At 36.0% G+C, this 23,593-nt stretch overlaps 2 protein-coding genes across 2 annotated transcripts in view; one reads left to right on the forward strand and one right to left on the reverse strand.

Annotated features, from left to right (window-relative positions):
- Positions 1-5,025, forward strand: part of LOC148956630 (uncharacterized) — a 92,420-nt gene extending 87,395 nt beyond the window's left edge. Inside the window, exon 6 of the mRNA XM_089095994.1 lies at positions 4,770-5,025. Coding sequence (XP_088952120.1) covers positions 4,770-4,928 — 159 coding nt within the window. The 3' untranslated portion in view covers positions 4,929-5,025. The remainder of the gene's footprint in view (positions 1-4,769) is intronic.
- Positions 5,026-6,368: 1,343 nt separating this feature from the next.
- Positions 6,369-14,502, reverse strand: LOC148956631 (uncharacterized). The gene is made up of 2 exons (XM_089096003.1): positions 14,269-14,502; positions 6,369-7,854 (listed from the first exon to the last, which is right to left on the reverse strand). Exons 1-2 carry the CDS (start codon positions 14,301-14,303, stop codon positions 7,479-7,481), a joined length of 411 nt encoding a protein of 136 aa, XP_088952129.1. The 5' UTR covers positions 14,304-14,502; the 3' UTR covers positions 6,369-7,478.
- Between the last annotated feature and the right edge of the window lie 9,091 nt (positions 14,503-23,593).

The raw sequence follows: 23,593 nt of genomic DNA on the forward strand, positions 1-23,593 counted from the left end.
TTGGACGCTACTGCTATTACTACTACTACTACTACTATCGTTATTACTACTGCTACTACAATTACTGTCTCTGTGTGACTACTACTAAGACTGAGGATATTGAGGTGAAAACTTCAGGAAATGTTGAAGGGACCGTATGAAGCTGAAGATTCCAGGGCATCATAAGGGGAAAGTTCAACTGACCAAAAGGCAATACGTGCATACTACTAATGCTACTACTGTTACTGTTACTATGACTACTACTACTGAGGCTAAGGGTAAGAATATGGAACTTTGAGATGTTGAAATAATAAAAATGCATTATGTGCATACTACTAAAATGGTTTGAAGAATTTAGAAATAAAGTCAAGGAAAAAATGTATCCTATTTACGAGTTCTAAGCTATTATTCGTTTTTTTTTTTTTTTTATTCTTTTGTAATTTGAGGTGTGTGAAGGAGTGTAGTGGATTATTTGGATAGTTTTTTTTTGTCGTTACGGTGACTCCAGTAGCAATTCAGCAAGGAATTATGTATTCTTATTTATACACATATACATATATTTTTTTTTTATAGTATCAGTATTTCTGGTATATTTAATTTGTGCTATTAACTAATACTAAAATTTTCTCTTTTTTCTTCTATGCCTTGTACGCCCCTAGGACAACTTTTCTTTGCAAGTTCATGGGCAGGCTTGAAGATTTAGTTGAAAGACTTTGTTTTTCCATGTATTATGTATATATATATATATATATATATATATATATATATATATATATATATATATATATATATATATATATATATATGTATGCATTTCATTAAGTTCTATTTTTTATTAATAAACTTAACTAAACTTACCACTACTGTACTAGTAGTACATAGTAGTAGTTGTAGTAGCACTGCTACTATTACTGCTATTTTGAACTAAATCGAAATGGCTTAAGTGCATCCAGGTTGTCAAAATATCCAGGCAGGATATCTCAGAAGTGGGAATAGGGTATATAGTGGAAACTTCCACGGAAATTATGTTACTGTAAAAAAAAAAATCAAAAGGCACTATGTGTATGCTGGTCGTCAATAAGACGTCTCAGCAATATCTCAAGAACGACTGATGGTAAACTTTGATGGTAAACGACTGATGGTTTAAACTTTCAAGGCTACTACAATTATAAATTCTGCTCTTAAAATTGAACTAAATCAAAAAGAGTAAGTGCATCTAGGCTGTCAAAATAGCATAGATACAATGTTTTAGGAACATTTCTAAAAACCAGAACATAGCTTTCACTTTACTGAAAGCAAAACACATTTTAAGTGTTCCCGTTCATTTGTTTTTCTCGGTAATCTTGGTTATGGTAGTGATTTCTTTTTCTTTCGATATTGTGAGAAATAGAAACATTCAGCTCGAATTAAGGATTGTTTTTAGTAAAGTACAGGTTATGTTCTGGTCTTTAGAAGGCATGGGGGCGTCAGTCCTCCTTTTGGGGGGCGTACAGCCCTACTTTTTAACAAGCTGGATGCACTATGCCAGTTTGACAAGCAGGATGCAATTAAACTCTTCTGATTTAGTTAAATAGTTTGAGTGGTAGTAGTAGAACTTGCTGTAATATTTGCAGTCGCTTGCGAAAAAGTAGTAGTGGCAGTACTAGGAGTAGTAGTAACAGTCGCAAGTATTAGCAGTTGCATTCACGAGTTGTCATAAGGAGCCACAGAAGGAGTCGAGTTGCGCTCGTATTTTCGTAGTCATAAGTTGTCACTGCCGCAAGCGGTCGCCGTCGCTAGTACTTACAGTCTCAAGCAGTCTCAGTTATAAGTAGCCACGGTTGCAAATTATCGCAGTCGCAAGTAGTTGTAGTCGCAGACGGTAGTCACAGCAGTAGTCGCAAGCAGTTAGTCGCAATTGCAGCCTTTGCAAGTAGTCGTAGGTCCCAGTCGTAGTCGAAGTCACAAGTAGTCAAACTTAACTTGCAAATACTTTCCATTTGTTGTAGTTGTAGTCGCAAGTAGTCCAGCAAGTGCTGTTCACTTGCTGGACTTAGTTTAACATCCCCCTCAACATTCTCTGAAGTTTCACTTGAATACCCCTAGTCTTTCTGACACACCCAGAGTCAAACAATACCCCCCTTTCCCAGAAATAAATTCCATATCTAAACATTGGGCAGATTGCATAATTAAAACCCTTTCCCTGGGGGCTGTGGTGGCATGGAATCCCAAGAGGCATGGTTATTAAAATTTTTGACTATTTTGAAAAAAAAGTGGCTATTTCACATTTTGATTGGTGTTTAGAGAAGGGGGCATCTGAAAAAACCCTTTGCCCTCCAGGCACTTTTCAGCATATCCTTAAAGTCTTAATACCCTCAGCCTTTCCTGAGACATTGAATATGCGGCCTGTTGACAACCAGCATTCATATAGCGTGTTTTGGTTTTGTTCAACATTTTCTGAAAGTAGTCGCAAGAAGAAGTAGTCACAGTCGCAAGTTGCCGTATTCGCAAGTAGTCACACTCGTAGTCACAGTTGCAGCCGCAGTAGTAGTAGTGACCCTGCAAGTTCCATCTTAATACCCTTAACCGTTCCTAAGATATTGTAGATTCCTATTTTGATAGCCCGGATGCACATATTGTATTTTGATTTAGTTCGGCGTCCCCCTCAATATTTCCTGACGTTTCACCTTAACATCCTTCGTTTTTTTGTTTTTTTTTTGGGGGGGGCAACCACAACAAAAAATTCCCACTTTCCCAGTGATAAATCCTGTATGTAAGCAATGGGTAAATTACATAATTTACAACCCTTGCCCTGATGGCTGGTGGAGGCTTGACATCGCCGGAGGCATATTTATTAAACCTTTTGAATATTTTGAAGAAAAAATTTCCTTTAATTACACTCAGTGCCAGGGGAAGGGGGTATTTAAAGAGGACAAATGAGAGAGGGCTGGCCTCTCCTCATTTCCGAACATCCCCCTGGACTTGCTCTGAAATTTTCAAATTAACACCCTCAGCAGTCCCTGAGCTATTGCTCACACGCCTTTTCGTCAACCAGCATGCACATAATGTGTTTTGATTTTGTCCATTATCCCTCTCAACCTTTCCTGAAAGTAATTGTTCGCAAATAATTGGAGTCAGAGTCACGAGTTGTCGCACTCGTAGTTGAGGTTGCAAGTAGTCGCCGTCGCAAGTAACCTTAGTCGCTGTAGCAAGTAGTCGCAGTTGCAGTCACAGTAGCAGTACCCTAAAAGTCTCAAGTTAATACCCTTACCCGTTCTTAAGATATTGAAGATACGCCGTTTTGATAACCTGGATGCACTTAATCTCTTTCGATTTAGTTCAACATTCCCAAAAAATTCATTTCAATACGCTTAGTCTTTTCAAACACACCCAAGATCAAACATTCCCCTTTCTCAATGATAAATCCTGGACGTAAAAAATGGACAAATTGCATGATTTACATGCATTCCCGATGGGGCTGTGGGTGGCATGGCATCCCCGGGGGCATAATTGTTAGACCTTTCAAATATTTGGAAAGATATATCCTTCCTAAGTTTCGATAAGTGTTGAGAGGGGGGATTTAAAAAGGGCAGGGCGGGGGCTGTTTAACCCCAGATCATTCTTCAACAACCCTCTCAAAATACCCTGAAATTTCAACTTAATATCCTCAGCCGTTCCTTAGATACTGCCGATACGCCCTTTTCAATGCCAGCATGCATATGGAGTGTTTTTATTTTGTTTGATATTCCACTCGATTTCCTAAAAGTTTCACGTTAATACCCTAAGCCTATTTGGAGACCCAGCATCAAACATGCCTCCTTTTCCCAATAAAAAAACTTTATGTGTAAAAAATGGGCAACTTGCATAACTTACAGCTTTTGTCCCGGGGGTTTTGGGGGGCTATACCAACCCTGGATGCATAGTTATTTGACCTCTGAACTATTTTAAACAAGGTGGCTATCTCAAAATTTTGATTGGATGTCATTGGGGGGAAAATGGTGTAGGAGGGGAATTGGTTGCCCTCTGATCATTTTTGACTCTCAATTTTCAGTCGAGTGGGCCTTTTCTAAAGCTTATATGACCAGCCCCTCTAAATGAAGTCGCTCTAGGAAAATAATAATAATATATTGAAGCCTGAAGGCTCTTTACTATAACACATTATAGGCAAAGCTTGAGCTTTGTCTCTGATATGGAATGGGAGGTATATCTCTTTTGAAGGTTACTTATTATCATATAGATCTAGGATTTGAGTATATGATAAACGGAACCAATCCTCTTCTTAATCAAAGTTGAACTGACTTAATACAGGAATTCGGGACCAGTAATATTGGTAAAAGTGATGAGGTCCTGTTGGGAAACTCCTTTTGCTACCGTGTCTGCTAAATCTTTACCTGCAATTTGAGGATATTTTGGATTCAACATGCTTTACAAACCGCTAACAAAGATTACCTTCGACTGTTAAAGTTGGCACTTATTACACGTGTACGCACTATTCGGGACAAGATAAAGAGTGAGTTATTAATGCTTAGTTGTTCCTGACAAATGAGCCACTTTCCAAAACATAGGGGGTGGACTAACGGATTTTGCCGACTGGTTGGTCATTTTTACTGACTGATTTGGGTAATATTGCTATTAAAATTACATAATTTTGTTATAAATTATTTAACATACTCCATCATATGTTTATACGTATCGAGTACTTAGAAATTTCATACCCAGAACCGTAAACAGTTCAATATATATCTGCACAAACAAAATGGTAACTTCTCCCTGAAAGTCCGTAGTTATTAACAAGTTCCTTTTCATTTTAGTTGATTGAGATGATGCAAGTCTATTTGAAATGCTCAGGAAATAAGGAAGAAGAGTTGTTGTTGGGTAAACTTTCATGTCTCAATATAGTGGAAAGCTCTGATGAAATACAGTCCAATATTGCTGAGGTCATGGGTGTTATCTCTTCAATGCACTTGTAACTCCCCTTAATTTCTATATTTTGATTTTTACTCTATAAACACGGATTTTATTATCGATTTGGTTATCTGCGTACTATCAATAAAATTTGCCTTTTTCATTTTATTTAACATCTAAGTTTGAACTAGACCAGACACTGTTGAAAGGGAAGGGTAGAAATGAAGGGAGTAGAGGGTTACAATTGTGTGCTTAACTTGTTGCATGTTTCTTGGCTAGGATCTGACCACCAAGCTGTAATTCGTCCCATGTGTTATCATGGGAAGTCGTCGTGATTTCTTACTTTTGATACAGGAAAACTGCAGGAATTATGAATAAAAATGCTGCCAAAAGTCTGTTTTGTAGTCTAGTAAAAATAATAGTAAGTTTTATTGCACTAAAATCCATTAGGCCATGACAATGCAGAAACAAAGAAAAACAAAAATCAGAGATATCTATTTCTGTGTTCCATTGCCAGCCTGAGAAATCATCCTAAATTTGTAACACTTGCAAAACATTCATCACTCACCACATTCACCAGGCATCTCTCATCAAACCTACACTCTCCATACACTTCATTCGCAACTCACTCAATTCCTCACACTCATACATCACACGACCCACACTCTCATTCCTACTTTCACTCATGGGGCAAAAGTAAGGACCATCCTGCCCTTGCCTTCTCCCTAAATACTTCCTTCTTACCCCAAGTGAAAAAATATTCCCCCTCAATTCAATAATATACTTCAATCCCTCCTTTTTTTGAATTCAGTTTAAACAAAACTCCCTTCATCGCCGCGTAGAGGCGCAGGTAATCAGAAAGACTTCTTTCATACTGCAAAACCTCTACCTCTTGATCTAGTGAAATAATCATCTTTGCAACCCTTTTATTCCACATTTCCCACCCCCTGCACAATCTTGTAAAACCCTCCTTGCGCGGTACGACCTTGGATTTGGAGATTCGTCTCTGATATTTGACTCATTGCAACGTTGTACCTTTCCTGTCCTGTGCTAAGTCGAATGCATAGGATTTTGACGACATTCTATAAAGGTTTTGTCACTATCTTCAACTTGAATTTAAAGAAATTCTGTCAGGTTTTTATGATATTTTATTTTATCGTTTACTTTGATAACTTTATAATTGGTAAAACCCTTCGAAAATTATAGACGTATCTAAACACCAGACAAAACCCTAAAAACCTTTAAGGTTTTCCTAAGAATCAAAAGTTTCACGTTGAAAATTGAAACAAAATTCTTAAGGGATTTTTCCAATATCCTATTTGTCTGAACTTACCATTGATATTTCAATGTTGTAGTAATTACATCTTACAATCTTTGCCTTTGAACCTGTGCTCCATTTTGTCAACCACCAGATGTCTGGTTTAGAATTGCACCGCCATTAAAGCGAAAATGTGCAGAATGAACGGTTGCCCCCCCCCCCAAAAAAAAAAAAAATACGTCGATTTAAAAAATTCAATGCGCTAAAAAAAAACGCCCAAATGGCACAAGTGCGCCCATTCTGGCAACTCTGCTGTCCACGCCATTTCGTCCCCATCATACCTAAAGGTCGTGTTTACCATTTTTCACACTTCTGAGGTGTTTTCAAAGGAAAGATCCGTAGAGTAATGCACATTCAATCACGTTTTTATCCAGGTCTTTGGCAATTATCTCAAAACTCTGAAAATACCAGATACGACTATCAGGTGTGAAAGCAGGGATTTTTCAGTATTTTCATAAAAGTGAACCTGATGCGTAACTTTTCTAATTACAAGTATATACCATGTTTTATGTTCCCATGCTTACACTCTTCTATATAAACATTTGATTTTACAAAGAGAAATTTTATTACCAGAATAAATTTTGCAGTAACAACATTTGTTTCTAAAATATTTTTTTAATAATAGTTTCGGTTGAAAATTTTGAACAAATATTTATTTAACAGAGAACAGCTTATATCTTGCATAATTTGTTCAAGAAAATAGGCTTTCTGTTCTTTTTTCAAGTGCTTATAATCTTGGATTGGTGTTTGGTAAATATTTAGTGGACAGTGGCTGACCACTTCTGAACAAAACATCCTAACAGATATAATTAGTAACATTAGATTTCTTATTTTATACTATTTCCAAATATCTTTTCGTCAGTTTTCCAACATTATATTGTCAGAGCTATATATGGCATCATCAGGGGAGAGAGGGTACATTGCCAGAAAAGCAACCAAGATGATGGAAGTAGCATAAAATAAGGAATCGAATGGTACTATTTGTATTTGTTTAGCATGTTTTTTTCAGTAGTGGCCAATTTCTAAATATTTAGAAAAACGTTGACAGTCTAAATATTTAAAAAACGTTGACAGTCTAAATATTTAAAAAAAAAGTTGCCAGTCATGCTTTCTTTAAACAAATGTGTTGATTCACTGAAAATCTTTATAATGGTTTACATATCCCATTATTTTACACGATCTCTAAGAACCGTGAATGAAAAAAAAGTTCTGTCTCCATAAGTGAAACAGAGATCACATAGCACCTCTGAACCAGACCCCAAATAATTATTCAGAAGCTATTTGTTGCAAGATAGTTTCATTTGAACTTCATCAGACTCATTTCTGTTAATAAGAATGTTCTCATATTTGGGTCTTCCACGTTTTTCATTATTTCTCTACAGGCTGATTCACCACCATCTTTCAATATTTCACTGAGCTGTTCAGCATACGTAATCCACACACAGTTTGAGCAGCCAGACATACAGCAATATGTTGGTGGCTCAGGAATTTTGGGTTCCTCCCTTGTTTTATCTGTGTTATTGGTGTTCTGAATTAATTTGGCAGTATTCTCCAATTTGCAATAACCTCGAAAATCCCAAATAAACTTGCAGAGAATTGTTTTCTGAAACAAAGTAAACAACTTCATAGTAAGGTGAGTCTTTTCTGCACTAGGCCAGTTCTCAGAATTGCATCTAAAATAAAATATTTTTAATTAGAAAAATAACTACATTAGCCCCCTCCCCCAACCTCGTTTTTAAAAACATTCTTCATGGTAAAAAAGAGGTTAGGAGCTTACTTCCTAAAATTTGAAACTTTAAAATTTTTAAAGCAATCTTTATTGCATTACCTCATTTTCCCCTCTCAGAATTTTAATGGATATTAGTTGTGTTTTTTTTTTACATTTTCAAAAAAAAGTATTTTAAAGAAAAGTAAAGATCCATATAAAAACCTATGACGAGTGAAAAGAGAAATTTATATTAAGAGTTAAAAAACCCAAAAAAGACAAAGACTAATACATTTAATAACATCAAACAAAGATAAGACGCTTCTATGGATGAATAAATGAATCCTAAAACGAACAGAAAATAAAATGAATAATTTAGTCAAACTTAAAATGAACAGATATTATGACAAACAGCAGAAGGGCTAGAACCTCCCTAAACCATCTAAAGGCCATAGCGTCATTTGTACTTTTGAGAACCTAGATAGGCTACACATTGTATCTTTTGACTATGTTCAACCCTTCCTTCGCCATTCCCTGTAAGTTTCTACTTAATTCCCTTAGATGCTCCCTGAGGTTTAGCAGATTCGCACTTTTGACAGCCTGGATGCATACACTGACTGATTACTTTAACATCCCTAGAAGTTTCAGCTAAATACCCTTAGCCATTCCCTGAGATATTACTGATACCCTATTTCAAATCTTGGATGAACACAGTGTATAAGTTTCAAACTAGCTTTCATTGAGTGAACACTGGATAAACAATTCAACTATATAACAAACCTGTATGACAAGTTTTTATTTTGTGAACAGGATATCATTGCAAGATTAGCTGGACTATTAACAAACCTGTATGGCAAGCTTTCCTTTATAATCGGATATCATTACAAGCTATTTAAGAGTATTTAAGAGTGGATTTTGGAGCGAATTTTCCCTTCAGCTATGCAGGTAGGTGATCGCGTATTTGCACAGTTTAAATATTACAAACTTTGGCTGTGCCAAATTAAGAGTGATTACTGTTTGTGACGGTCAATTCAATTATGAAGTTTGCTGTTATAGAACGGACGAAACCAAGATTGTGATGTCTGATAATATTTGGCGCTACTCAATAAAGTATTCTGAAGCGGTAAAAGATGGGAGAAAAAATGTACAAAAAGCGATTAAGCTTTGTATCGAAGATTCGGATGGACTGCCAGCTGACTTATCTGAATCTGTGCTATCTCTACAAACTGATCTGAAGGAATTGCGAAGCGGTGTAGAAGACAAGATCTGGAAAAAAGTGGACGAAGAGTTTTCCAAGTTAGATATATCTCCGTCGCAGTTTAAAACGGAATTTTTAGACACGATTACGCTAGCCGTTTATAAAGCAATTGAGATGCAGTTTCAGTCGAAGTTTTAGCAGGTTGAAAAGGCTCTCAAGGATTTACGAGTAAAACTTGTTCAAAATGAGTCCAAGCTTGAAAACTTGAGTCGAAGTTGGACAACTTAGGTCAGTCTGCCCTTCCAAATAAAGTCATTGTTGCTGGTGTCGAGACAACTGCCCGTGATCTCCCGGTACTAGGTGAGAAAGTTCTTGATCGTTTAAATTTGCAAATGGGACTTCAGCTTGAAAAATCGATCATTAAGGGGGCTAAATGTCTAGGAGCTAATGATCAAGCTCTAGCCCCTACCGAACTTACATTGATCTCAGAAGCTGCAGCAGTCGAAATACTTCGAAATCGAAAAATGCTGAAGGGTTCCCAAGTCTTTGTTAATGAAGCGTTAACTAGGGAGAGGCAGGAGGTTTTCAAGCTTGCTCGATACAGATTTGAAAATAAGAATGTGTGGACGATGAGAGGCATCATTTTTGCGAAAAATGGCTCGCAAATTATACCATACAAAACAATAACCGATGTGGCTTAGATCCTCAATCTGGCTAACGAACCTTCACTATGAATAATTGGAGTTTGATTCAGTTTTCCTTTGTTTATTAGTGATATGGATAGATTTCAGTCGTTTTTGGAATCCTGTTTAAACTTAGATGCGATACTTAATGATTCGACTGGGAATGATAAAGATGCACATTATGTCAGAAATCCACCGGTTGTGATTTTTCGGATTAACTTAACTAGTAGTTCCCTTTAACTAGTAAAGTTGAGTAATGTGAATTCCCGATAAGGGTATTACATGTTAATGCGCAAGAATTGCAGAGTGCGTATAGTGAACTTAAGTTGTTATTAAATTCTAGTCCTAAAGATATTGTAGCTGTATGTGAAACTTTTATCGCAAAAGTCTCCAATGTCTATGCTGTCCTTTTCGGGTATGAAGTCTGTTTCAAGGTGTAGGTCTGAGAGTACGAAAGGTGGCCAATTAATTTATGTCCGACAGGATTGGTCTATTGATACACTTGATGATTTTTCAGTTTGGGAAGAAGGTTTATGTGAGACTCTATTTGTTGAATTACGTCCCATTGGCTGCGAACCTTTTATTTTTGGATCAGTTTATAGACCGCCATAAAGTAACCCCAAAGAGTTTTTTGAGATTTTTGAGCCCCTGGTTGTAAAACTTGGTGGATGTAAAAAACCAGTAATAATTTCAGGTGATTTCAATTTTGATTTGTTGAATTTAGATGTGGTTTTTCATAAAGAGTTTCTGAACATTATGCTGTGTTTAGGCCTTTTTTCAAGTATTTCGCTACCTACGAGGGTAACAAAGACTACTGTAACTTTGCTGGATAACATTTATTTTTCTGGTGTTTCTTTTAAAACGATAAAGTCTTCTGTTAGTATATGTGACATGTCTGATCATTTTCCAGTTAGTGTTGTTTTAGATTTAACCCAAAGTTTATCCCAACCTGCATTTAAAAAACATGGGAATAAAAATTCTTACCAACAGAAAAAATTGATTGATTTTAAGCTTTTGCGTGAATTGATTGATAATAAAGACTGGACCTCCATTTTCGATTCAGATGATGTTAATGATGCTTTTTCGAAATTTATCCATGATATGATGCAACTCCGAGATCAAGCAACATCGACAAGATGAAAGTTTTGCGCTGAAAGTCTTCAAAAAAATTTGACCCGTGGATTACGGACGGTATTTTGACGTCACTTAAGATGAAAAGGAAAAACCACCGACAGTATCTGGCTGCCCAATCTGATGTATTTTATGAGGAATATAGAACTTATATAAATAAACTGAATTCTATTATAAGATATGCTAAAAGAAAATATTTTTCCAATAAATTTTTACAGTATAGGAATGGGGTCGCAATTAGCGATAAGGAAAAAACTAAAGAGAGATGTGCCAAACATTTTGAGAATTTGCTTAACCAAGATAGAGTTGCAGGAAAAAATACAGAGGAAAATGAAAAAGTTTGTGATACCTTGGATGTGACGGAAGATTTGTTTTGTCAGGAGGAATTAGCAACAGTACTAAAAGGATTAAAAAATAATAAGGCTCCAGGTGCAGAAAGGGTGGTAAACAAGTTTCTTAAATATGGTGGGTCTGAGGTTAGAAATAAGTTACTGAAGATTATGAATATGATTTTTGAAAAAGGTACCTAACGATTTGAGGAAAACCTTAATTAAGCCACTTTAAAAGAAATGTGATAAAAGTGAGTGTGGTAATTATCGAGGCATTAGTCTGGTCTCTGTAGGTAGTAAATTACTTAGTAATATGATAATTTTTAGACTGAGAGATGCCATCGACAATGTTTTAAGAGTAGAACAATGCAGTTTTAGAAAGGGAAGTGGATAGCAAATTTTCACTCTTAGGTTAATAATTGAGAAGCGCCTGAGTTTTCAAACACCTTTGGTACTCAATATTTGAGATTATGAGCAACCGTTCAATTCTGTTCATAGAAGGGCTTTGGCAAAGGTATTATCCTTGCATGATAAACCAGACAAATACGTTAAAGTGATTATTGCTATGTACGAGAATAGCAATGCTTCGGTTAAGGTAGGAAATGAGGTTAGCAGCTGGTTTTGTATTAAATCAGGAGTTAAGCAGGGTTATGTTCTATCCCCTTTTACATGTATCATTTTGATGGACTTTGTTTTAAGGAGCACAGGAAAGGCAATGGGAGACCACGGAATCAAATGGGGAGAAAAAGTCTCCTGGACTTGGATTATGCTGATGATTTAAGCATACTAGATGAAAGTGTGAGCAAAATGAATGAAGTTTTAGAGGTTTTGCGAGTTCAGGGTGCTAGAAATGGTTTGAAAATTAATGTTAGGAAGACTAAGTCACTAAGGCTAGGAATAAGTGAAAATGAAAAGGTGACGGTGGGTAATGAAAAGATTGATCAGGTGGGCAGCTTCACTTACCTTGATAGTATTATTAGTAAAGATGGTGGGAGCAGTGAAGATGTTAAATATAGAATAGCCAAGGCTCAGGATGTTTTTTCACAGTTTCAAAAAGTCTGGAAGAATAGGAAGATAAGTCTGCAAACCAAAATTAGAATATTAGAAGCTACAGTGATGACAGTGGTCAAATATGGCTCTGAAGCATGGGCGCTCAGAAAAGCGGATGAAGATTTGCTAGATGTTTTCCAGAGAAATTGCTTAAGGATTATTCTGGGTACCTGGCTGACTGACCGTATTTCAAACAATAGGCTATACGAAAAATTGGTCTCAATACTACTTTATACGGTTATAACATAAGAAAAGATGAGGTGACTAGAGCACATCCTGCGGATAAAGGATGAAAGAGTGCCAAAGACTATCCTTTTCAGCCAGCTATCTAGGGTTTAGAGGACAACAGGTCGTCCCCGTTTGAGGTAGGAGGACGTCATAAAGAAAGATTTAAAGGAAATGGGAACTTCGTGGGCGGGTGTAAAAAGGGAGGCTTTGAATAGATTGGGGCGGAGGAGGAGCGTGCGTAGCTGTGTTGGCCTCAGGCGGCTTGGTGCTGGGGTGAGTTGTTATTAGTAGTAGTAGTAAGTCAAATATGAAAAAGACATGGCAGCTAATCAATGATAAAATCCGCCCCAATCATCGTTCGAGCTCTGGAGTTAATTGTCTTGAACTTGATGGTTCAAAAGTGACGGATTCAAAAGAAATTTTGGATATTTTTGGCAAGCATTTCAGTACTATTGGGTCTAGGATTGTATCGAGTACAAATAGGCAAGAGAGTCAGTCGACTGATTTTGTTGTTGATGATGAAGCACCAAACTCATTTGATTTTTCTGAAATTACACCTCAGGATGTTAAAAAACATATAATGAAACTAAAGCAAAGTTTTTTATTGGATGATTTTGGGTTCTCTACACAAATTGTGAAACAAATAGCTCCTAATATAGCCCCATTGTTGGCACATATTTCTAATTTTTCTTTACTAAATTGAGTTTTTCCTGATGTTTTAAAAAATGCCCATGTATTAGCATTGTATAAAGGTGGTGCTTCTCCAGATCCTTCAAACTATAGAGGAATTTCACTGTTATCTGTTTTTAGTAAAATTTTGGAAAAAATTGCTCATAAACAACTTCAAAATTATTTATGTTATGATAAAATATTGCATCCTTAGCAGTACAGATTCATTAAAGGAAAATCAGCAGAACTAGCAGTACATCAGCTTTTAATTGAAATAAATAATACGCTGGATATTGGTCAGAATGCCTTGGCTATATTCTTGGATGTGGCCAAGGCTTTCGACTCGGTTAATCACCATCTTTTACTAAATAAACTAAAAAATATGGATTTTCTTCAAATTTTTCATTTTTTTGCATCTTACCTTGCTGAAAGAAAAATTGAATGCCATGATTGTAAAAATGGAATCCGATTTAAGTCATTTTCCGTAAATTTTGGGGTTCTTCAGGGCTCTGTTTTGGGTCCTACCCTATTTCTTTTTTTTATTAATGATTTGCCTGAGTTTCTTCCAATCTGCAAAATTGTTATGTTTGCGGATGATGTTGTGATTTTTTCTTCCCATTCAGATTTAACACAGCTTTTCCCGAACATCCAAAGTACTCTATCAACTACTTTAGAGTGGTATTGTCAAAACCCTCTTTGATTAAATGAAAGGAAATGCCAGTATATGCTATTTTCACGAGTTGGTTCGGTCAATTCTGATGCTTTTTCTCTTTATTTAAATAATGTGGAATTGAAATGGGTACAACAGTTTAGATATCTTAGAATAATTATAGATGAAAATTTGTCATTCCATGAACATGTTAAAACTCTATTGTTAAATGTTTCTAGGAATGTTGGGATTGTGTGCCGTATCCGCCATGATATTCCGGTTAATATACTTAAATCAATTTACTTTTCTCTGGTCCCCCCTCTTTTTCTATATTGTGTTTCTGTGTGGGCTTCACACAGAAACACAATATAAACCCCTTCAAATTTTACAAAATAAAGCGATAAGGATACTTTTTCAGTTTGATAATAGGTCTTCTGTTACTTACGTTTCTGTTACTGTACGTTTTTGGCCAGTTAGCATCAGATTTCCATGGAATTTTCCCTCTTAACTCGCAGCGTCATTCTATCCGACATCACTCAGGTTTAATTTTTCGCAGGAGTTTAGGCAACCAACTAGAGCAGGATTTAGTTTGAGGCATATTGGTCCAAAGGTGTGGAATTCTATTCCCCTAGATAATAGAGAGTGTGCTGATTACCGGCAGTTTCGAAGAATGGTGGGGAAGTTTATCTCTGATGGTTGATTCTGGTTTTATTTACCTTTTTTGTATCTGGGCAGTTGTCCAAGAGGCTTGTTTTTTTGGTTTTTTTTTTTTTAGTTTAATTTGTTAACGGTGTTTAATATTTTGTTGTAATTTTTAATGCGCTCAATTATGCCACCAGGCATGTGCACAGGTGTATTTTGTAGTATTATGTATATTTCATAAATAAAATATCTATCTGTATCTGTATTGGTTATTTTCTGCAACATTCTTTAAAAGTTTCAATTAAATACACTAAGCCATTCTTGAAATATTGCAGATATGCTCTTTTTGGAACCTGGGCCCATATACTGTCTTTTGAATGAGTTGGATATCCCCTGAGAGTATGCACATACACCCTATTGACAACTTGGACACACTTGGTGTCTTTTCATTGAGTTCAACATTGCCTTAAGTTTCAACTTAAGTTCTGCCTAGAGTCATACTTACCAGTGGCGGATCCAGGGGGGCGAGGGGTGCCCCCCTTAGCGTAGTCTAAAGTAGTGTAATTTACTTAATTAACTCAAGTTCCGTTAATTAAACTTGCTCCTAACGCAAGTTTATCGGATCAACGTATTTTGCGCCCCTCCCCCGAAAAATCCTGGATCCGCCCCTGATACTTACTCCCACCATTTACCCGTGCTATTTAAACACTTTTTGTCTCTCAATTATTTAGACAATCTGTCTTGGCTTTTTTACCTACAATTAGCCATGTCTTGATGCCTACTGCAAAATACTTGATTTTCAATCTGTTGATTTTGAAAATCAAGTATTTTTCAGTAGGTATCAAGACATGACTAATTGTAGGAAAAAAGCCAAGACAAATAGTCCGAGTAATTGAGATGCAAAAATGTTTAAATGGCATGGGTATAATCGTGGGAGTAAGTATGACTCTTTTTGGACAGTGAGTCTCTCTAGGTCATCCTTCTTGAGACTCTAGGCAGGCGTGCCTTTCCAAAAACTAACACACAAGTATTTGTCCATTAAGAGAGTCATACTTACTCCCACCATTTACCCGTGCCATTTAAACACTTTTTGTCTCTCAATTACTCGGACTATCTGTCTTGGCTTTTTTCCTATAATTAGCCATGTCTTGATGCCTAATACAGAATACTTGATTTTCAGTTCAAAACCAACAGATTGAAAATCAAGTATTTTGAGATAGCCATTTTGTTAAGTGTAGTTGATTTCCTGATAGAAATTATGTTTTTGAGGAGGACACTCCCCCACAGCCTTCAGGGCAAGGGTTTTAAATTATGCCCTGGGGGAATATAAGAACAATGTTGGCACAATGTATTATTTATTGTTTTTTTCCTCTGGACCAGGGCACTTTGTATCAAAGAAGTTATCGTAGAAACTTCGAAAAGGGTTCATTCAATTGGAAATTGGAGTGGCTTGTGCCCTTTTTAATAGTCGAAAGTGATTGGAAGGCTACTAACACCCCTTCCACGCCCACCATTTCTCAAAACATTCAATCAAAATTTTGAGATAGCCATTTTGTCAGCGTAGTTGATTTCTAGATAGAAATTATGTTTTTGAGGAGGACACTCCCCCACAGCCCTCAGGGTAATGGTTGTAAGTTATACCCTGTGGGCATATAAGATTTTTATAGAAAGCATTGTCGTAGAAACTTCAAAAAAGGCTCATTTGATTGGAAATTCAAAGGGCTAGATACCTTTTTAATAGTCGAAAAAGATTGGAGGGCAACTAAACCCCCCTCTCATGCCCACTCTTTCCCCAAACACATTGAATCAAAATTTTGAGATAGTCATTTTTTTCAACGTAGTTGAAAGTTCTGGAAATTAGGTCTTTGTGGATGAAAACCCCCTCCCCGCACATGCCCTGGGGGCATATAAGGCTTTATAGAAAGCATTTTTGTAGAAACTTCAAAAATGGCTCATTCGATTGGAAATTGAAATGGCTAGTGCCTTTTTTAATAGCCGAAAATGATTGGAAGGCACCTAACACCCCTTTCATGCTAACCATTTCCCTGAACACATTCAATCAAAATTTTGAGATAACCATTTTATTCAAAACAGGTCAAAGGTTTGGAAATTATATCTTTGAGCAGAATAATCCCAATGCAGTTTTCAGGGTAAGGGTTAAAAGTTATGCCCTTGAGGCATTTAAGGTGTTCATTGAGAGCTTTGTCATAGAAACTTGAAAAAGGGCTCATTCTATTTTAAATTCAAAGGGCTAGTGCCCTTTTTAATAGTCGAAAGTCATTGGAGGCCAACTAATCCCCCTCTCAAACCCACCATTTATCCAAACACATCCAATCAAAATTTTGAGATAGCCATTTTGTTCAATGCAGTAATTTGAAAATTCTGGAAATTAGGTTTTTGAGGATGACAACCCCCCCCCCTCCGAGCCCTCAGGGCAAGGGTTACAAGTTATGCCCTAGGGGCACATAAGGTTTTTATTGAAAGCTTTGTCGTAGAAACTTGAAAAAGGGTGCAATTGATTGGAAATTCAAAGGACTAGTGCTCTTTTTAATAGTCAAAATGGATTGAAGGGCAACTAACCCCCCTCTCACACCCACGTTTTCGCCAAACACATCCAATCAAAATTTTAGAAGCCATTTTGTTCAATATAGTTGAAAATTTTGAAAGTTAGGTCTTTAAGGATGACAACCCCCTCCCCCCTCTCCACAGCCCTCAGGGCAAGGGTTGTAAGTTATGCCCTGGGGGCATATAAGGTTTTTATAGAAAACGCTGTCATGCAGACTTCAAAAAGGGCTTATTCGATTGGAAATTGAAATGCCCAGGACCTTGTTTAATAGTGGAAAGTAATTGGAGGGCATCTAATCTTCTTCTCACGCCAATCATTACCCCAAATAAATACAATCAAAATTTATAGATAGCCATTTTTTTCAATGTAGTTGAAAGTTCTGGAAATTAGGTCTTTGTGGATGAAAACCCCCTCCCCCCACATCCCTCAGGAAAAGGGTTTTAAGTTATGCCCTGGGGTCATATGAGGTTTTTATAGAGAGTTGTCATAGAAACTTCAAAAAAGGGCTCATTTGATTTGAACTATAAAGGGGTAGAGCTCTTTTTAATAGTCAAAAGTGACTGAAGGACAACTAACCGCCCTCTCACGCCCACCATTACTCCAAACATATCCACTCAAAATTTTGATATATCTATTTTGTTCAAAGTAATTGAGAGTCTTGGACATTAGATCTTTGAGGGTGACAACCCCCCAGCCCTCAGGGCAAAGGTTGTAAGTTATGCCCTGGGGCATATATGGCTATTATAGAAAGTTTTGTTGTACAAACTTCGAAAGGGCTCATTTGATTGGAAATTGACAGGGCTAGTGCCCTTTTTAATAGTCAAAAGTGATTGGAGGGCAACTACCCCCCCCCCTCTCACACCCACCATTTCCCCAAACACATTGAATCAAAATTTTGAGATGGCCATTTTGTTTAATGTTGTTTCAAGATCTGGAAATTAGGTCTTTGAGGTTGCCAACCCCCCCCCCCCCCCAAAAAAAAAAAACTCAGGGTGAGGGTTGTAAGTTATGCCCTGGGGGCATATAAGGTTTTGATTATAAGGTTTAATATTTGTATGCTACCACTGGTATTACAATTACCACTAGTCCCCAACGTTGTACCTGTAAGAGAATAGATTTGAACCTCCTCAAATCCAAACTTTTATTTATAAGATATTCCACCTATTCATGAGGTAGAAACTTTGCAAGTAGCTGGCTGGATGCTGGTCTTCTTCATTATTCATCAGGAGAAGAAGAAATCTGGTAAAAATGAAATGGCTTTGCCATTTCAGAACCCTTGCAGAATAGTTGAAATATCTAAGAACTATGTATTTCTAACAGAATTAATTATGAAAATTAGTAGTATTTTTATTCCTCGAAAATTACTGTATACAAAACTTTGAATACGATAAAACAAAATTCATCATTTACCTTTGAATATTAGTGCATCAAAAAAAAACTCCTTCAGGCAAACTTCAGAAGTATATTAGAACTGCAGAATGGGGCTATAGTTATCGTGAATGAAAATCAGCTTATCCACTCTGTGTGGACTGAGGCCATTTCTCTTCTAAGTCACTATCAGGCCTACCACTAAAAATAGTCTTTCTGCAGTCACACTAGTTCTACACTAGGTCACACTAATTCCCAATAAGGCACCTCAGCAGTGTCCCAAGAACAACTGAGGGTATTATGTTCAAACTTTCAGGGCTACTTCTGCTCTTAAAATTTAACCAAATCAAGTGTATCCAAGCTATCAAAGAAAGTGAACAGATTTTTTTGCAAATGGTATCAAGTTTTCTATTTCAAGTCAACTAGAGCAGGTTTGAAACTAAATTAAACACTACTATTTGTGTCCAGATTTTTAAAAGGGAGTATGCTGTTAAAAATTGCTGAAAATTTTTCTCCAGCATACAAATAGCAGGTCAAAGCATTATTTTCTTTTTCGCTGAAAAGACTATGTCAATATAAAATGAACAGAAATTATTTAAAAAAACTTTTCCCAAAACCCCTATGCCTTCCCAACGCCAGGACATAATTTGCACTTTACTAAAAAAAATATAAATGTTTTTACTTTTATAACTTTAATAAATCAAATAATATTAACATTTTGAGTACTAAATATCAGTATATGTGTATTAAAATGACAATGCACATTCATTTATATTTTTTCAGTAAAGTGCAAATTATGTCCCGGCCTTGGGAAGGCATAGGGGTTTTGAGCCCTACTTAAGTTAATTCCTGCTCGTTTTGAGTTTGACTTGGTTATTTATTGCAATTTCTGTTCGTTTTGAGTTTCATTTATTTATCAATGCTGATTTGTGGTAGTTTCATGCTTGGTAGATTATTTTTTTTCATTTTTACTCGTTTTTTGGTTTAATGGAGTTCTTTACTTTTCTTTGAAAAACTTATTTTTTGAAAAAGTTTTTTTTAATGCTAAAAAGCAAGAGGTAGAAACTATATAGAAAAGTTTTAATATAGACAATTAGCAATCCAAACTGCTACTTTTGTGGGAATGCATACTCATGTTAATGCAAATATCTTGCAAAATGGAAGATCTCTTCCAAATATTGGAGACTAAAGCATTTTACTAAGGTTTTCAAAACCATTTTGTAAACAAAATTGAAACCCTGCCAGTTTAAAAGAGGGAAACAACAAATACTTTATTGAATCTGTTAATATTAGACTAGAAACAGTGCAGGAGCCAACAATCAGAGTCCACTTACTTGAATACAGACAAGAAACTAGTTTTGAAACAGATGGAAAATCTGATACAAACATTCTTCCAGCAAGACAATTCTGATCTTTGAGACCAAAATTTCAAGGAATCAAAACTTTTGATATTTTCCAAGGAATTGGGACATTCCAACAGACTGGAACTAATCACATTTATCTGAAGGAAAAATCTATGCCAACTATCTAGCCATCAAAATGAGTTCCTTTAGCCTTTCAACCAAAGCTTAAAGAAAAATTTTACATACTAAAAAGCCTAGGCATTATAAAGAAGGAGAGAAACCAACAGACTGGGTAAATTCTATTGTTCTGGTTAAGAAACCAGATTATACAATTTCAATTTGTCTAGATCCAGTATACTTGAAAAAATGTATGTGTCCATACCAGCTCATTCCTAGCTTAAATAATACAGCAGTATGATGTGCTGGAGGTGAGCAGTTTTTGTGATTACTAAGAATGTTTACTGGTCAATGATTTTACACAAGGATTCTGCTTGCCTGACCACATTTAATACCATGTTTGGAAGATTCAAGAGATATTCTTTTTGGTTTTTATCAGTAAAGATGAGTACCAAAAGAAAATGGAAGAGACATTTCAAGGTACTTTATCAAATGACTGGGAGCAGGAGCATCCTGAAGCTCATTTCATTGGGGTGGGGGAGATCTTTGTAAATTTTACCAAATTGCTACCTGATTTATGCCAAATTTCCTGCAGAAATCAAGAATTTTGCTAAATTTCAGCTGAATTTGCGAAATTTCTCCAAAAATTTTACTGAATGCCCAAAATGTTGGGGGGGAGGGGGTATGGCCCTCCCTGCCCCCCTTGGGACAATCCTAACTGGGAGTACATGAGAACCAAACAGGACACTGAGGAGAGTAATACAGGAGGCTCACTACAAGACCTCAAATTCAATAAGGACAATTGCCTTTTTGGTGCCAAAGGCATTCCCTACTTTGGAGATATACTGACAAAGGCAGTATGAAATCAAACTTTTCCAAATAAAAAGCAAGCAAGGAAATGTCAGTCCCTAAGAACAAAGGTGGTTCCTTTCAACATAATTGTCATTACCCTGACAATGTACCCTCTCCCCCCCCTGATGGACACATATATAGCCCTAATAATAAACATATTTTTTATTGTTGATCTGTTTTAAAATAAGTTACTCTGTGTGGACTTGGATATAACCAGTTTAGCTGGAGAGATTGTGCTGGATATTGGATAAAATACTATGTTAAATGAGTTAAAACTGTGAAGGATAATAGAAGGAAAAATGATAATCTGATTAATGCAAATATTCTGAATATTATAAAATAAGAATTTAATTCTTTTTTATACAGCCTAGGGCTCTATAAGACCATTAGGGGGGGAGGGGGTGAATTGTCAAAAATGAGAACTAAAGCATAAAATTAACAATGTAAAAAAGTCTCTCTTTGTGTTCTAGCATGTTCCCTTCTGGAGAGCCACTGTTCTTAACCTTTACTAATTAGATGTTGGTGCCTGACACTTTTCTATTGTTAAAACATGTCTTGGGTAAATATGGACATATTCATATAATTTAGCTAGGAAGATGTTCAATACACCATTTGATGGGGTTTTTATGTTCTTTCCAAATCCAGTAACCACATCTAGCACAAATACCATTTTGAGTGCTCACAGGAGCTAAAAGGGGTCAAAACACCCATAGTAACCAAAAGTTAAAAAAAAAATTATAAAAAAAACTGTCTAGTCAGAAAAAATTGCCATTTGTGGTTGATTCAGGAATTGTAATTATTATTAGTACTTGTTAAGAACCCAATAAACACACAAGAATAACCACATCAAAAAGTTGAAGATCCTAATGAAAAACAGGTTTCCACTGCATAGTGAGGTATTGCTCACTCCATGACAAAGATTTTAACTTTAGTTTTTGGGGGTTGAAGGGGCAAAAAAGGTACCTAGATTAGGTTATGTAATTAATATATGCTATGCTTTACCCCCCCCCTAATGTGTAAATATATAGCCTAAATTTGTTCATAGACTATTATATTTTTATCTTATTTTTTTATTTCATTAGCATTAATGAAACTTCACTTCTCTTGTGTTTATTGGATTCTTAACAAATACCTTATTTGGTACCTTAATTTTATTCTGAAAACAAATTTGCATGAATTTTAAAAGAGCAAGAAACATCTCAAAAATGACATTAAAGAAAAACTTATGTTATTCTCAACAGGTTTCAAGCTCTTTTTAAAATTTTCTGCAAATTTGTTTTTTAATAACTATCAGTAAGACAAAAGCAGCATTCACAAGCGCATCTAGCTAGAATCCCATGTCTAGCCAGAATTCAATGTCTAGGTAACAACTGTTCACAAGTAAAATTTGGTGCTTAGCTAGACATGCTAGACAAGGCGCTTGGCTAGACATCCAGTTCTAGACTCTAAAACTCAATGTCTAGGATTTGTGATTACAGCCAATCAGAATGTGTCAAGTTCCACTATTTTATATTTTTAAACTGAAATTCAATTTTTGTTTTCTCATTAATTGTTTTTTTTTTTCATTTTAGGCAAATATGCAACACCAGGCATAATAGTGAAGCACAATAAGGCATTTTTTTGCTTATCTGATCCATTATCTTGCGACAGTAAAAAAAGGGATTACAATTCTGAAAGTTTTGCCCAAATAAGTTCTCTTGATTGGCTAGAAATTACAATTTGAAACTGAATTTGTTGTTTTAGCTAAACACCAAATTTTACTTGTTAAGAGTTGTTGCCTAGACATTGGATTCTGGTTAGATATGTGTCTAGATATGGGGTTCTAGCTAGACATGCTTGTGAATGCCATTTAATGAAAATAGTAATTACCATTCCTGAATCAGCTACAAATGGCACTAGCCAGGTTTTCCAGAAACAAAGATTTAAACATTTGGTTATTATGGGCTGCTTTGAGCCCTTTAGCCCCTTCAAGGGCTCAAAGTTGAATTTGTCACAGAAGAAATTCTTGAATTTGGGAAGATTCTAAAAAATATATTAAATGGTAGGCTATATTCACTTTCTTCCAAGGCTATCCAGGCTAAATTATATAAATGAGTAGCCTATATATTTACCATGTCTTTTGGAAAAAACCAGTAAAAGAAAATGTTAAGAAAACCATCCTTACTTTATAAAATGCAGAATAATTGTAGTTACCAGATTTTGACTGCAGCTCAACTATACTTTACTCCCCCCCCCCCCCCAATGTGCAAATATATAGCCCAAACTATATATTTCTCATGTATTCTGCCAATATGTCTCTCATGTTTCAATCCCTGTACCTGTAAGAATCAACTGTGACAAAAAAAAGAACCAGAAAAACAAGAGTGACAGGTAGCAGAATGCATGAGAAATATATAATTTGGGTTATATGTTTGCAATTTAGGGAGGAGGGTTAAAGTATAGTGTAGCTGCAGTCAAAATCTATTAACTACAATTAATCTAAATATTATGAAGTAAGAATTAGCCTATTTTTAGCATACCTCCTTCTCAGTAGCCTCTAATCTAGATCTTTATCGACAAAACTCCCTTAAATTAAAAAAAAAGAATGAATCTACATATTTTTATAACCTTATAGGCTCTAACAGGGCTCAGCAATGGCATAAGGCTTAAAATCTTTTTTTTTCCGGGAATCACGTTTGCTTATTTCAAATTGTTTAATACGTAGCAGCTGATTGCCAGATGTCATTTTTGGTGCCATTTTGACACCATCTTTGGTCTGTGACGGACAGTGCCTTCTGATGAATCAAAATTTTGGTCTTTTCAGTAGGAGTGCCTTCAAATTTATGCCTCCAATAAACTCCTATTAACTAGATCCCAATGCCATGCCGATTTAATGGTGGCAC

This window comes from Artemia sp. Qi Xiang Cuo, chromosome 1, assembly GCF_049724085.1.
Source record: "Artemia sp. Qi Xiang Cuo chromosome 1, ASM4972408v1, whole genome shotgun sequence".
In the NCBI taxonomy this organism is placed as follows: Eukaryota; Metazoa; Arthropoda; class Branchiopoda; order Anostraca; family Artemiidae; genus Artemia; species Artemia sp. Qi Xiang Cuo.

What these genes read in the sequence shown, in the direction of transcription:
- LOC148956631 (XM_089096003.1), bottom strand. Translation starts at nt 14,303, where the DNA reads ATGCTAACTGGCCAAAAACGTACAGTAACAGAAAC. An exon ending in AAACGTACAGTAACAGAAAC is followed by an intron (nt 7,855 to 14,268) that starts GTAAGTAACAGA and finishes ATTTTATTTTAG; the next exon opens with ATGCAATTCTGAGAACTGGC.